Here is a 13,871-nt window from a genome sequence, read left to right as displayed (position 1 = left end):
TTTTCCCCCTACACACACTTGCTCAGGTCCCACTTTTATGAGGGGACAGGATTCTGTGCAGGCAACCAGTGCTCACCTGTGTGGGGATATATCGTCGTCGTGTGGTGGTATAGATGTCCCTGAGGCTCAGGTATTTGAACGTTTGATTCCTATTCCTCGGTGACACTGTTTGAACAGGTTATGGAACATATTATTTAAGAGGTTCAGGTTTTCTGGAGGAACTATGTCATTGGGGGCTGGGTTTAAGTGTTCATAGCCTAACTCCACTTCCAGTTCACCCTCTGTTTTGTGTTTGCAGGTAGAGATGTGATCTGTCAGCTTCCTGCTCCAGCCACCCACTACCACACCCTCACCCCTCACGGCCCACATTATAGACTCTAAACTTCTGGAATTGTAAGCCAAAATAAACTCTTCCATAAGTTGCTTATGGTCATGATATTTTAACACAGGAACAAAAAAATAACAACTGCATTTGGTTTCCTTTCCTGTTCCTTTGAGAAAATGCCCAGACAAAGCCAGGTGTGATGGTGCATGCCTTTAATTGCTTGGGAAGCAGAGGCGGGCAGATAGTCTGTTAGTCTGAGACCAGTCTGGTGCACATAGGGAGTTCCAGGCTAGGCAGGGCTACATAGTAAAACCCTGCCTCAAAACAACAACAAAGCAAACAAACAAATTCTAACAAAAGCAATTTAAGAAAGAAAGATTATAAAGCCCATCATGGCAGCGCAAGAACTCAAAGGAGTTGGCCACATTGTACCCAGAGTTAAGAATCAAAGATGGAAGAATGTAGGCTGATGTTCAGCTCACTATCGCCATTGTTTTATATAGTCCAGGGTTCCTGACACTAGGAAAGGTCCCATCCACACTTAAGATGGGCCTTCACACATCAATTAACGCAATCAAGATAATCTCCTAAAGAGGTATACCATTTCCCTGGTGACTCTAGATTCCATCAGGTTGACAATTCACAAGAGCCATTACAGGATCATATCTAGATGACTAGAGGGGCAGCTTGTCAGTTGGTTAAGGAATACTTTTGTTTGTTTTTGTTTTTTCAAGGCAGGAAGGAATAACTTTTACAGCATGAGGTTTTTTTTTCCCTTGGGATTGGCTTTGTAAAGACATCCTGAGTTCCTAGGGGTCAAATGGATGACAGTTGGAGCCTGCTGGCTAAAGTGTAGATTCTTCTACAGTAGCGTCATGATGCCCTAAGACAGATTAGAATGTGTTAAGGAGAAGTCTTTCAGACCATACTTGGAATGAATAGCAAGCAGCCTTGCTCAGATCATATCTTGTCCTGGGGCAGAAACAGCCCCATCCTTAGGCTGTAAAAGTTCAGCACAGCCATTTGTCCCAGATACCAGACTAGCATCCAGAGCTTCCTGTACTTTCCTGTTGTAAAGGATGCTCTCAGAAATGAGCATGTACTTGTTGCATTTTATAAGTGTGCAAATGGCTATTCTTGGTTATCAACTTGACTGCATCTAGAATTAAAATGGAGGGCACATTTGGGATGGACTTTTGCTTAATTTGAAATAAGAAGATCAGCCTTTAATCCTGAGGTGGGAAGACATACCTAGAATCTTGGCCACGCCTTCTGCAGGAAGCCTATGTATAAGGACATAGAAGAAGGAAGCTTTTGCTCTTTTTCCTGCTTGCCCTCACCTGGCTAGCACATCTGTTCTTTCACTGGCATTAGAGCCTACTTCTTTGGGATTCCAGCACATGCTGAAGACCAGCTGAGACACCCAGCCTTGTGGACGCGAACAGCTATTGGATTCTTGGACTTCTCGTTCACAACCAGCCCTTGTTGGATTATCTGAACTGCAGCCTGTAAGTCACTGTAATAAATCTCCATATACGTGTGTGTGTGTGTGTGTGTGTGTGTGTGTGTGTAATCATTCTATAAGTTCTGTTACTCTAGAGAACCCTATATAGACAAGCTTTCAGAAGTGGATTTGTTAGGCTAAAAGCTTTGTGTGCATTGATCTTGATACACATCTCAAATGGTCCCCTCTCCAATACAACAATTTGGTGCCCATTTCCTGTGGCCTCACCAAGAAGATATTGACTTTTTTTTTTTTTAATGCTTCTCAGTCATTGGTGAAAAATACTACTTAAAACTCACCGTGTAGATCAGAGTGCTTTAAGCTTGAGGCAATCCTCATTATCTGTGCCTCCAAAGTCCTGTGTCTCAAAGTTTTAACTTGAATTTTTCTTTTAGAGATAAGGTTGACTTTTTCATAGTATCAAGACCTATTTGTATGTCCTTTGCTGTGAACTCTACTAATTTCTCTACTGACTAGTGGGACTGCTTCTTGGTGGTTTCTGGAAGGTCTCAGAATACTGAACCCTTTATGGGATACGTTTCATTGTTAATCATATGCCTTTTGATATTGCCTAGGGTGATTTCTCCAGCCAACATTAATTTTCTTTAAATTTATTGAGTGTGTGTGTGTGTGTGTGTGTGTGTGTGTGTGTGTTTGCATGTGCATGCACATGTCCATGGGGCCTATGTGGAGGTCAGAGAACAACTTTTGGGAGTCTGTTCTCTTTCACCCCTAGGGCTCTGGGGATCCACAGGTTTGAGTAGCAAGCTGTAAATCCACTCACCTGCCTGCCCCTCCAGCCAATGTTTTTCATAGGCATTGTTTCTGGCTTTTGAGAGAAAAATTCTTTACTCCACATTAAAAAAGGAAATCCCCCATGTTCTCTTCTTTTTTATGTTTCCATGATTAAAAGTTGTATGTTTTCTTGGTTTTTGTTTTTTTTTTGTTTTTTGTTTTTTTTTTAATTTGGAGTTTATCCAGGTACAGGAGTTAGAGATACAGTTTATGCTGTTTCTGATAGTTACATTTTGGTCCTAGTACCATTTATTCTACCCCAGCTAGTCATCTTTGCTTGCTGTGGCAAAATTAGTGAGAAAAGCCAGGCATGGTGGCACATGTCCTTAATCCCTGGATTTGAGAGACAGAGCAGGTAGCTCTCTGAGTCTGTGTAGTCTATGTAGAGCCAGCTGTCAGGCTGTCCACCAATATATTAACATGGAAATTTAGGCAAACGGTTAAGATCTGTTTTGTGAAGTATGACAAGATTTGAAATTAAAGAAGATAATACCCAGTGATTTTAAATACTTTATCAAATGCCAACTTTTCCAAATTGTTTGAGTGTACTTCTGGATTTTTTATTACCTTTCTTTCTTTCTTTCTTTCCTCCCTCCCTCCCTCCCTCCCTCAATCCCTTCCTCCTTCCTTCCTTTTTTTTAAATCTATACACTGGTGAGCTCATTGGCTGCAGCCTTTAAATGTTTTCATAAATAGCCCCACCCCCAACCCCTGTTTTTGTTGAGACAGGGTTTCTGTTTCTCTGTGTAATAGTCCTGGCTATCCTGGAATTTGCTTTGTAGACCAGGCTGGCCTCGAACTCAGAGATCTGCCTGCCTCTGGCTCGGGAATGCTGGGATTAAAGGAATTCACCACCATGCCCGGCAAATAGCCCCTCTTAACCACTCTCTTAACAAACATTTCCTGGCATCTATTCTTTCTGCTGGCTTTTCTGCTATGTAAAGATTGTGTGGTTTGGGGCTTGCTCTAAGTGCTTGGTATTTCCTAGCTCTTGTGACAAGACACATGCTTAACAGGGTAAAATTCTTGCGGTGGCAGTGGAATGGAGATGGGAGTTCAAAAAGAAAAGGGGGTGGAGGGTGGAGAGACACCTCTGTGGTTAAGAACACTTGCTGCTTGCTCATGCAGAGAACCCAGGTTCGATTCCCAGCACCCACTTGATTCACAACCATCTGTAACTCCCTCTTCTGACCTCTGCGGGCAGTAAGCGGGCACACAGCTGTGCACATACGTACAGGCATACAAAACACTCACAGTCACACATAAAAAAAATGAATAAATCTTTTAAGAAGGCGGGTGGGGAGTCCCTGAGATGGCTCAGAGCAGTTCCCAGCACTCACGTGGGGCGGTTCAAAACTCCAGCTGGAGGCGATCACAGCCTTCCTTTTTCTGTCCCAACCCTCCGCCAGCACTCATGCGAGCACACCCACACAGAGCTACACACTGATACGCATCATTAAACAAAAAAATACCATCTTCGTACTGCGCACGGTGGCTGTTGCTTTAATGCCAGTACTCTAGAGGCAGAGGCAGGCAGATCTGTAAGTTCAAGACCATCCTGGTTCAAAACAAGAGAAAAGCTTAAAAGAAAAACAACAACAACATAAAACATAAAAAGGAATAAACATAAAACCAAAAACATAAAAAGGAATTAGTAAGTAAACATAATGCGAACCGACACACATTTTCTCCTGGGTTTTAGCTCCAGCCTTGAGCTGAGGCCCCGGAGCGCGGGCGCGCGCGCCCCAGCATCCGGGCACCTCGCGCACGCCTCCCGGAGCGCGCGCGCACGCGCGGCTGCGTCACGTGCCCGGCGCGCCCCCGGCCGGCGCGCGGCGGGCGGAAGTGAGGTCGTGGGTTGCGGTGTCTGCGCAGCGTCGGCGGTAGCGCGGGCCGCGGCCAGGCGAGCGGGAGGCAGCGCAAGGCCTCGCGGTCGGCCGCCTCTGAGCGTCGTGTGGGCACTGCCCGTCGCCGAGCCACACGCCGTGCCGGCTCGGGCCGGCGCGCGCCGGTCCCGGAGGCGCAGGCTACGGTCAGTCCGGGAAGCATGGGGGCGGCGGCTCCGGGCGGGCGCGGGCCGGAAGTGCGGTGCTTTGTGCAGCGCCTGGTCGGGCCGCGCGGGGAGCCGGGGCGCCGCTTTGTCCGCGGCGGGCCGGCGGGGGGGCGGGGCGGCCTGTGCAGGGCCGGGGTGGGAAGGTCGCGGGCGGCTTGGGTTGCCCACCGCCGCCGACCCGGCGTCCCCTCTCTTGGAGGAAAACGTAGGTTTTGGAGGGTACCTTAAGCAAGGAAAGGACGTTCCGGGGGCACGGTCCAGGTTAATCTGGAGGTTGGGGGGGGGGGGCGGGGAAGAAAGGACATCCTGCTAGCGCGTCCACAGCAGGGTGTTCTCTCTTAGGTATCTCTTGTATTGTGTGAGCTGGTGTTTAATCAGTCGCATAAATATCCTGGGGTGTTTTGCATGCAAGGTTTGCTAATGAAAGGTTCACACGTGCGCATACACACATTAAATTTTATTTTTTAAAGAAAAAGGTTGTATGGTTCCTAGTCCTTAACCTCTCCACTTCGCCTTGTGTAAATGAGATTGCTTTGTGAAGTATGACAGGATTTTAAATTAAAGGGGATAATTGGTGCATGCAATTAGCCTTTGAAACTTTGGTAGGTTCAGAGGTAAAAGGGTGGTTTTGCTTTGACAGCTAAGATTTGAGAAATCAAATCAAGCAAAATCTTGAACAATTTACTAATGCCAAAGCTGCCATGGTGGAAATTGTTCAAGATTTTGCTTCTTTTAGTCTGTCATATCTATAAAGCAGGCTTATTTTGGTAGTGTCTGTAGTTCAGTTGAGAAGCATTTTGGAATGTTTTGACATGCAAGAAAACCTTCAAATTAATTGTGGCCACAACCAAATGAAAGTTAAGATCTCGTAAACAGGCACTGCAGACTTTGAGTTGCTTGCCTGTGTGTTCACCTAGGTCGCGATTGAGAAGCAGTTGCTAGAATTGCTCTCCTCCACTCTCCTTACCCTAAGTGTGCAAGTGACCCTCTGTATAATAAGGCAAGTGTCTGGAACCCCAGAGGGAGGAGGAAGCTGCCACGGATTGGTTTGCCTTTTAAACCATTTTAATGTTAGACATGGTAAACATAACCAGTGTGTTAATATGATTTGAACCCCTGTGCCCAGATAAATAGGCGATTGGAGTTGGGAAAAATAAAACAAGTGCATTTTGAAAGTTTTTGTAGATCCTGTGGTTTAGGGCAGTTGTCTCCCTAGCTTGTCTTCTATCGATAGTTCATTTTTCTGGACCGGTTAAGAACAATTTCAAAGCCTGAGTATTTCAGTGTAGCAGTAGCAAAACCTGCTTCTGTCTGTGTTCTGTATGAGTTTTTGTTTGTTTGTTTGTTTTTTATGTTTTTTTGTTTTTGTTTTTCGAGACAGGGTTTCTCTGGGTAGCTTTTGCACCTTTCCTGGATCTCACTCTGTAGACCAGGCTGGCCTCGAACTCACAGAGATCTGCCTGCCTCTGCCTCCCGAGAGCTGGGATTAAAGGCGTGCACCACCACTGCCCAGCTCTGTATGTTTTTTGAGGCTGAGTATTCTCTGCAGAAATACGTGAAGCTGTCGTGGAGGTTGCAAACAGCAGTGCAAGCTGAGTTTTTTGGAGTGAAGAGTTTCCTTGTAAGATGTACTCTATCCTTGCTATCAGACATCACTAAAACTTTCCACTATTGATTTTTTTCCTAATAAGTCTGTAGCTTATTTATTAGTGCCTCTGGATAGAGATGATTAAAGCACCCACCCTGAAATCAGTGTTGTTGCTATGAAACATTAAACTATCATAACCTTGAAAATTTTGCAATTACCAGCCAAAAGCTATTGTTTAGGTCATGGTATGTTTTAAAACTCAAACTAGGCGCTGGAGAGGTGGCTCAGCAGTTAAGAGTGCTTCCCGATCATGCAGAAGACTTGAGTTCTTTTCCCGGTACCTGCTTCGGGCAGCTCACAACTGCCTGTATAATCCCAGCTCCAAAGCATCTGACATCCTCTTTGACCTCCACAGGCACTCCCACACACATGGCATTCACTCATAAGGCACAGACATAAATGAAAATAAAAATCTATCTTGATTCCTTTAATTGGGGGAGTCTATTTTGTAATTTAACCCCCTATCCTGGAGTTGAGGGCTTTAGGTACTCTAACCACTGAGCAGTCCCTAACCCCATAAAAACAAAAACAAATTCTAGAAAACTCAAGGAAGTTTTTCATTTTAAAGATGTGCTTGTAATGATTGCTGAATTTATAGTTGAGGAATCCTTGCAGTCTTTTCACAGGTTAGTGTGTGGTTGGTATGTTCTGATACAAGCATGAAACCACCCAGTGTTCCCAACAGTTGAGTAATTTCCAAAGAGAGACCTAAGAATTCTACCCCTGCATTCAGTTTGAGGTGACCACCAGCTCCAAATAAGGATTGGTGGTTGCTGTGTGACCGACCACTGGCACCAGAAAAACAGGTAGATTGGTACTCTGGGTCTTTCTTTGTGTCGTCTCCCCCCCCCCCCATCCCCCGTGTCCCCCCATCCCCCCCCCCCCCCCCGCCGCCATTTTTAAAAGTAGAGAGACACTGTATGCAGTCATATTTCCCCCACACCGAAGTAAAGTTTAGTAGAATTTTGCAGTTATTTGCCCTTTTTAAAGAAATGCTTTAAATTACAGGTATCATTCATATTGTTATATTCTTTTGTCTTTCTAAAAATTTACATATTGGTATAGAAACACAATACCATTACCATAAATAACAAACTACACTGTTGGGTACCCAGCCTGTGTTCACTTTTGAGCTATATCATTACAATATGGAGGCGTTGGTTGTTTTCAGATCTTTCCTTGTAAATCAGAATCTAAACACAATCTACCTCTTGTCTTTAGTGTGACTCTAATTTTGTCTCAGACACCCTCCCTCACCTGTGTTCATACTTCTGAAGAACAGACATTTGTCCTTACAGTGGCCTCCTTTGGGTGTGTGTGGTTTACCTCACAGTCGCATTCCATGTATTCCTCGAACTCCTTGGCGTTCCGTAGACTGGACATTAGGTCTTGGCTCTGTTTGACCCTTGGGCCAGTGCACCGTGGTGTAGAGTGGTACAGACTCTTGTCGTGTGAGGGCACAGACTCTGTAAGTGGTTTGATGTGATAGGTTTACACTTCACGTCTGCTAATCAGATGTGCTGTGATAATTCTGAGTTAGACTTTAAATGCCTTAAGTTTGGTTCCTAGGAGTCTCATGTGCTGCCTGTATTAGCTAGGTATTTGTGAGCTCCCTCTGTGCTGAGCACTGTGAGATGCAGGGGGACTGAGTCAACTACAAAGTAGTTCCCACTGCTTTGGGGCTCACTGTCTTTGAGGGGAATCTCACCACTGAAGAAATAATTTAAGGAAGGCTTTTGCATTTGGCCACAGACGGTTACTGCTTTTCTTTCAGCACACTTAAGACCTTTTGCCAGATTGAAAGAGGAGCTGCAATGTTTTCTTTTATCAGTCTTGTACTAGTTTATCTGTCTCCCTTGGTGCTGGGGTAGAGCATGCTAGGCAGGCAGGTGCACTGCCTCTCGCTTGTATCCCCAGTTACAGCCTGCAGTTTTTAATTCCGTAGGACTTCTTCATCACGTTAGGAAGCATGTACCCTTTGTCTGGAGTGATCGGATTTCCCTGAAGTGCCTCTTGGCCTTTCTAGGCTCGGACAGTGCTGCCGTGGTCCCCATTGCTGCTGCTCCTTTCGGAGGAGCGACACTCAGTTTCACTCTCGACACTCAATCCTCCAGGTGCCCTTTTCTCTTTCGGCCCTTAACACGGTTTGTCCAAAACTCATTGATCACAGTTTTTCTTACTCCTTAAAATAGCTCTAATCTACATGGTAAGTGGAATAAAAAACCCGGCTACCGTATTTGGATAGCAAAGATCTTCCTGTTTGTTTCTATAGAAAGTATTGGCTGGTGCTTTTTCTAGACTGTGGGCTTAGAAGGGAACTGTGACTAGCCTTTGTTTTCTCAGTAGCCTTTACGTGGCACTGTGCTGGTCTCGAACTTAATTAAGAGAGTAAAATGCAGTCACTGTTCCGAGTAGAAAGTGGGTTAGAAAGGAATTTACTTCTTGAGAGGTGACAGTCGAAACAGAAGCCCCATGCCCTTTAGAGGAAGGAGGATTGGTAGTTGCCAGTTTGTGTTTTCTTAAAGTTGACAAGACACACAACTGACTTTGCTGCTGTTGGCCTTTGGCCCTTGTTTTCTTCATCCATAGGCCTGTCTGTCCAGTGCCTGGGAACTCACGATGGGAAGCAGGCTGGCTTTGAAATTGGAATCCTTGTCTGGCCCTCCCATATGTAATTGTAGGCTGCTAGGCCCAGACTTTATTTATGTTTTATTTTTACTGTGTGTGTGTGTCTGTGTCTGTGTTTTGAGACAGCTTTTTGGAGCCTGTCCTGGAACTCACTCTGTAGATCAGGCTGGCCTTGAACTCAAGAGATCCACTTGCCTTTGCCTCCCAAGTGCTGGGATTAAAGGTGTGCATCACCACTGTTTGGCCTATTATTTTTTGAAAGAGCAATTTTGGGGGCTGGAGAGAGGTCTTAGTGGTTACTAGCACTTCTTCCTTGAAGAGGACCAAGTTTGTTTCCCAGCACCCACAGCAGGTGTCTCACAACCCCCGTGACTCCAGCTTCAGGGATCCAGCACCCTCTCTGACCTCCGTGAACACCTGCATGCACATGTGTGCCTGTTCACGGCAAACTAAACGGTAGTAGTTCCCCACCCCTTGTGCGCCTCCTATTTTACACTAAGGTCACCTTAATTCTTAACACCTAGTCAGTTGGTGCTTTACCAGAGGAGGAATAGTGCAGACTGGCACTTGACCTCACTGGGCACTTCTTGGAGATGCTAATGAAAACGTTACTTCTTTCGGAGAGGAGTAGAGTCATAGCTATGCAGATTCTTGAACTTTGCAGGAGAAAAGATTAGTAAATATCAAAACATTGAGCAGGTTAACAGTGTCTGGACAATAATCTTGTAGGAAAAATAGGTTTAAAAGAGGATATTTAGTCACGATGGAGAAGTGGAAAAGGACTTCAACCCCCTCCCCCCATGCCGAGGTGATCACTGGTGAGAGTGACTGTTCTTGTGCCATCTGTGAGCGCAGACTTGGCACCGCAGTGCAGTATTGTGCCCTGCTTTCTTCACACAATACTCTTAGAAATTTGTTTATTGTTTATCTAACAAGCCTAGAGTGGTGTTTTCCTACTGCCTCAGACTCGTGAGTCCTGGGGTTACAGATAAGAGCTGTGTCGTGCTAGCCTCACCACAGCCGCCTTCTCCTAGTGGGCAATTGAAGCCAGTGCCTTGCTTGCACATTCTGGACCAGGACTGTCACTAAGAAGCACTCAGACCCTTTAAATGTCTTTAAAACAGTTGCATAATTCATGTTCTGGATCTGTTTTTATCAACTGTGTTACAAGGGCATTGAGGTCAATTGTAGAATTTACGTGTCTTAAGTAGGGCTGTAGTCCATATCTCTTTCCTTAGTTCTGACAGATTGAAGAGAGTTATGAAGAAAAGACTACTGGATCCTGACTGAGCACCTATGGTTATTGAGACATCCAGTGTTTATTTTCTGTTCTCTGTTGGTTGGGAGCTGCAGAAAATACATTGTTTTATAGTGGACTAGAATAACATTTGCTGTCTGCTCTTTGGGACTAATGGAGAAAATTCTGAAAGCAAGAACTTGGCTAAATCACCTTTTTTCTCCCTTTAGTTCTTGAAATCATGAATCCTGTTTATAGTCCTGGATCTTCTGGGGTTCCCTATGCAAATGCCAAAGGAATTGGATATCCAGGTAAGCAAGTTGAATTTTGTTTTCATTATTGAACTTTGAACACATTTTATGTCCTTGGAGCATAAACATTTACAGTAGGTGCGCCAGTTAATTTTATGTCAGCTAGTGCAAGTTAGAGTCATTTGGGAAGAGGGAACCTCAGTTGCAAAAATGCCCCCACCAAATTGCCTGTGGGGCTTTTTCTTGACCAGTGGTTAAGTGGGCAATGTCAGCCCTGGTCCCAGCTGTATAAGAAAGCAAGCTAAGCAAGCCATGGGAAGCAAACCAGTAAGCAGTACTCTGCCATGGCTTTTGCTTCAGTTCCTGCCCTGACTTCCCTTCATGCTGGACTGTAAGCTCTAAGATAAAAAAAGCTCTTTCGTCTTCCAAGTTGCTCTTGGACATGGTACCTTATCACAGCAGTAGGAACCTTAAGACAGTGGACAAGCCTAACTTGAGTTGGGGAAGGGAGGGAGGGAGGAGAAAGGAAAGTCAAGGGGTGTCTGTCCTTGCCCAGAGCAGGGAGCTCCTGTGGGTGGGGCCAAGACTTTCTTTCTCTACCATCCCACTTTTCTCACTTTCTCAGTATTCGTGAGGTTGAGCCCCTTTGAGTAGGAGCCTCATGGTCTCTGCCGTATAGGAAAGCCCAGTGTGGTTTCACACTCCCTATTCACACCCTTCTTGGGATTTGTCCTGGTTGAGCATGACTTCCATCTCCCTACACAGGAGGAGATCCTATGAAGTAACTTAGGAATGTCCCATAGCCTCACTTTGAGTGAGTGAAGCTAGTCAGAGCTGAGCTGAGGCCATCAGGCAAAACGTTGGGAAACTGGGACTTTGGTCATAAATTGCAGATGATTGTCCTAATTGGTGACTATACAGCAAGTAGCCATTTGTGATGTTAGAGTTTCATTGCGGGTCCTTCTCCTTTGAGTACTGATGATGGAATCCAGAGCCTTGTACATGCTACCTACCTGTTACTGCCGACTGTATCTTTACCTTTGTATTTTTGAGACAAGGATTTGCTAAGTTATGTAGTCTGGCCTTGAATTCGCTGTATAACCAAGGTAATACTTGGCTTTGCAATCTCTGCCTCAGCCTCTGAAGTAGCTGGTGTTGGAAGCTTGTCACCATGCCCAGCTTTCATATGGGGTTTGAAATACTTTGGGGGAAAAAAAACATGTTGAGACAAAATTCTTTAAAAAAAAAAAAAAAGGAATAAAACTGAACTTGGAAGAGGGAAAGAAGTGTTGGGCCAGATTTGAAAGTGAGGCAGACCCAGCTCGCTCGGCCAGGGCGTTGTAGATACTGTGTTGTCGGCCCTGGAGAATCTTTTGTGTATAAGGAGTCACTGGGCCTCTCTTCAGCAGTCTGTTTCTTGAGAGTGGTCCTCCTATCCAGGGCTGGGTAGAAAGTCTGTTTGCTAGTTCCATAAGGAGGCCTGTATGTCCTAAGGACTCTGAGAAGAGCAGTCTTTCCTACGCGCTTGTAGACATGCATTGAGGCTCTAGTTTGTATTACTTATACTTCCTAGTGAGGACATCCACACATTGACCATGTCACACATACTCACCCTGCTGCGTTATCCCTGGAGTACCTGGCAGCAGCAAATGCAGAATTACTTCGAAGCATTTGTCTTCAATATAGGTTGTTTGGCTTTCCTGCAGAAAGTACTACCTACTCATATGCAAAATTATTACAAAATATGGACGCTGTTAGGAAAAGCCACCAGTCCGAATAACTGCTGCATTGGAACCAGCAGGTAGAAGCCACAGACACAAGAAGTTTAGAATACTTGCATTAACAAAGAGCCAGATTTCAAAGTGGAGAACAAGATGGAGAGAAACAATCGAAACTAAAAGAAATGGGGTTCGGATGGTTAGTCCAGTGAGATCTAGAGGAATTTGAACATAGAACACTTCTGAGAGTGAACCAAAGTACAATATAAGTAAAAGGCTAGAGGAAATAGACTGAGCAGTTAAGAACTCTGAGGGGCTGGAGAGGTGCTGCAGTGGTTAGAGCGTGGACCTACCGTGGGGTCCCATATCAGGCAGCTCACAATTGCCTTTACTCCAGCTGCAGGAGATCTGATGCCCTCTTCGGGCCTCTTCAGGTGCCTACATGTACCTTTACATAAGCTAATGCACACACAAACACACACTTTTTTTTTTTAAGGATAAGGTAAAAGAGGAAATAGACTGGTTAAGAGCTTTGAGAATAACACATCAGGAGGACTCAGAGAAATTAGAAGGAGAAGGGGGACAGTTTTCCAGAATTGATGAAAAGCAGTTTGGTGATAAGAAAGACCGACTGTTTTTTTTTTTTTAAATATTAACACTAGTTTAAATGGAATAGCTGAAGAGGATCCTGGAGGAATCTGGAGCCAGGGCAATAACCAAACCACTCATGACATTAGTTAACCTGATAGACTTGAATTCTCTGCTCACCACTCTGGCCAGCCTGTGGGTGCTGAGAGATGCTAACTTTGTTCCTGTTCCTCAGACAGGCACGGGTTGGCACGCCCTGTATGGAGATCCTAGTGTAAGTATTTGAGGCTCTGCACAAAGCAGCTCTGACAAACCCTTGGTGTATCTGCTAGCCTTTGGCTGTCACTTACTGACCAGTCCTGGGTCAGAAGAATTTTAGAGTAAACCATTTTAGGTGGGTTTTTTTTTTTTTTTTCCTTTTTGCTGTAAAAATCACTTTGAGAGAAAGCTTCTATAACTCTGAAGCAACCTTAAGTGCCATTTATATAGTGTTTTATCCTTTACTCACCTTGTATGTTTCTTTTGTTTGGGTAAAGTCTCCTTGATGGATACTGGGTCCTAGTAGCCAGGGCATTGGATATGGGGATTATGTGCCCATAGGATCTTGGGCCAGCATAACTTCAGCACAAAGGCTGATGGGACATGGAGGGAATTCTTCTCCCAAATGCTGTCTTGTATAATGATTATTGGTATTATTGTCTGCTATTGTTGGTTCCTCATTTGTTTGTTTGGTTTTAATTTTACTTTATGTGTTAAAGTGTTTTGCCTGCATGTATGTATACCATGTGCATGGCTGTTGCCTGTAGTAGTCAGAGTGGAATATGATGTCAGGTTCCCAGAGTTAGGGATGGCTGTAGCCACCATGTGGGTGCTGGGAATTGAACCTGGTCCTCTGCAAGAGCAGCAAGTGTTCTTAACCACACTGAGCCATCTCCAGACCGTTTCCTCGTTTATAACACCTGGCATTTTTCATTTTTCATTTATTCCTTGTCACCTTTTTAAAGGAATTTACTGCACTTATTTATTGTGTGTTTTACATACGTGTGCCATTGTGTCCCTGGGGAGTCAGAACAAGTTAGGGGAACCAGTTCACTCCTCCTACCATGTGATCCCAGTGATCGAAT

At 44.8% G+C, this 13,871-nt stretch overlaps 1 protein-coding gene across 5 annotated transcripts in view; it reads left to right on the top strand.

Moving 5' to 3' along the window:
* The first annotated feature begins 4,433 nt into the window (after positions 1-4,433).
* Positions 4,434-13,871, top strand: part of Fam168b (family with sequence similarity 168 member B) — a 32,682-nt gene continuing 23,244 nt past the window's right edge. For 4 of the 5 annotated variants that reach the window (XM_036167249.1, XM_036167248.1, XM_036167247.1 and 1 more), the window contains exons 1-2: positions 4,434-4,656; positions 10,421-10,501. In XM_036167249.1, coding sequence (XP_036023142.1) covers positions 10,432-10,501 — 70 coding nt within the window. In that variant the 5' untranslated portion in view covers positions 4,434-4,656; positions 10,421-10,431. Of the gene's footprint in view, positions 4,657-4,805; positions 4,883-10,420; positions 10,502-13,871 lie in introns of those variants that run through there. The other variant, XM_036167246.1, reaches the window with a different exon arrangement.

Source organism: Onychomys torridus, chromosome 18, assembly GCF_903995425.1.
Source record: "Onychomys torridus chromosome 18, mOncTor1.1, whole genome shotgun sequence".
Lineage (NCBI taxonomy): Eukaryota > Metazoa > Chordata > Mammalia > Rodentia > Cricetidae > Onychomys > Onychomys torridus.
The sequence above is the reverse complement of the archived record's forward strand: the minus strand, read 5'-3'. Positions and strand labels throughout refer to the sequence as shown.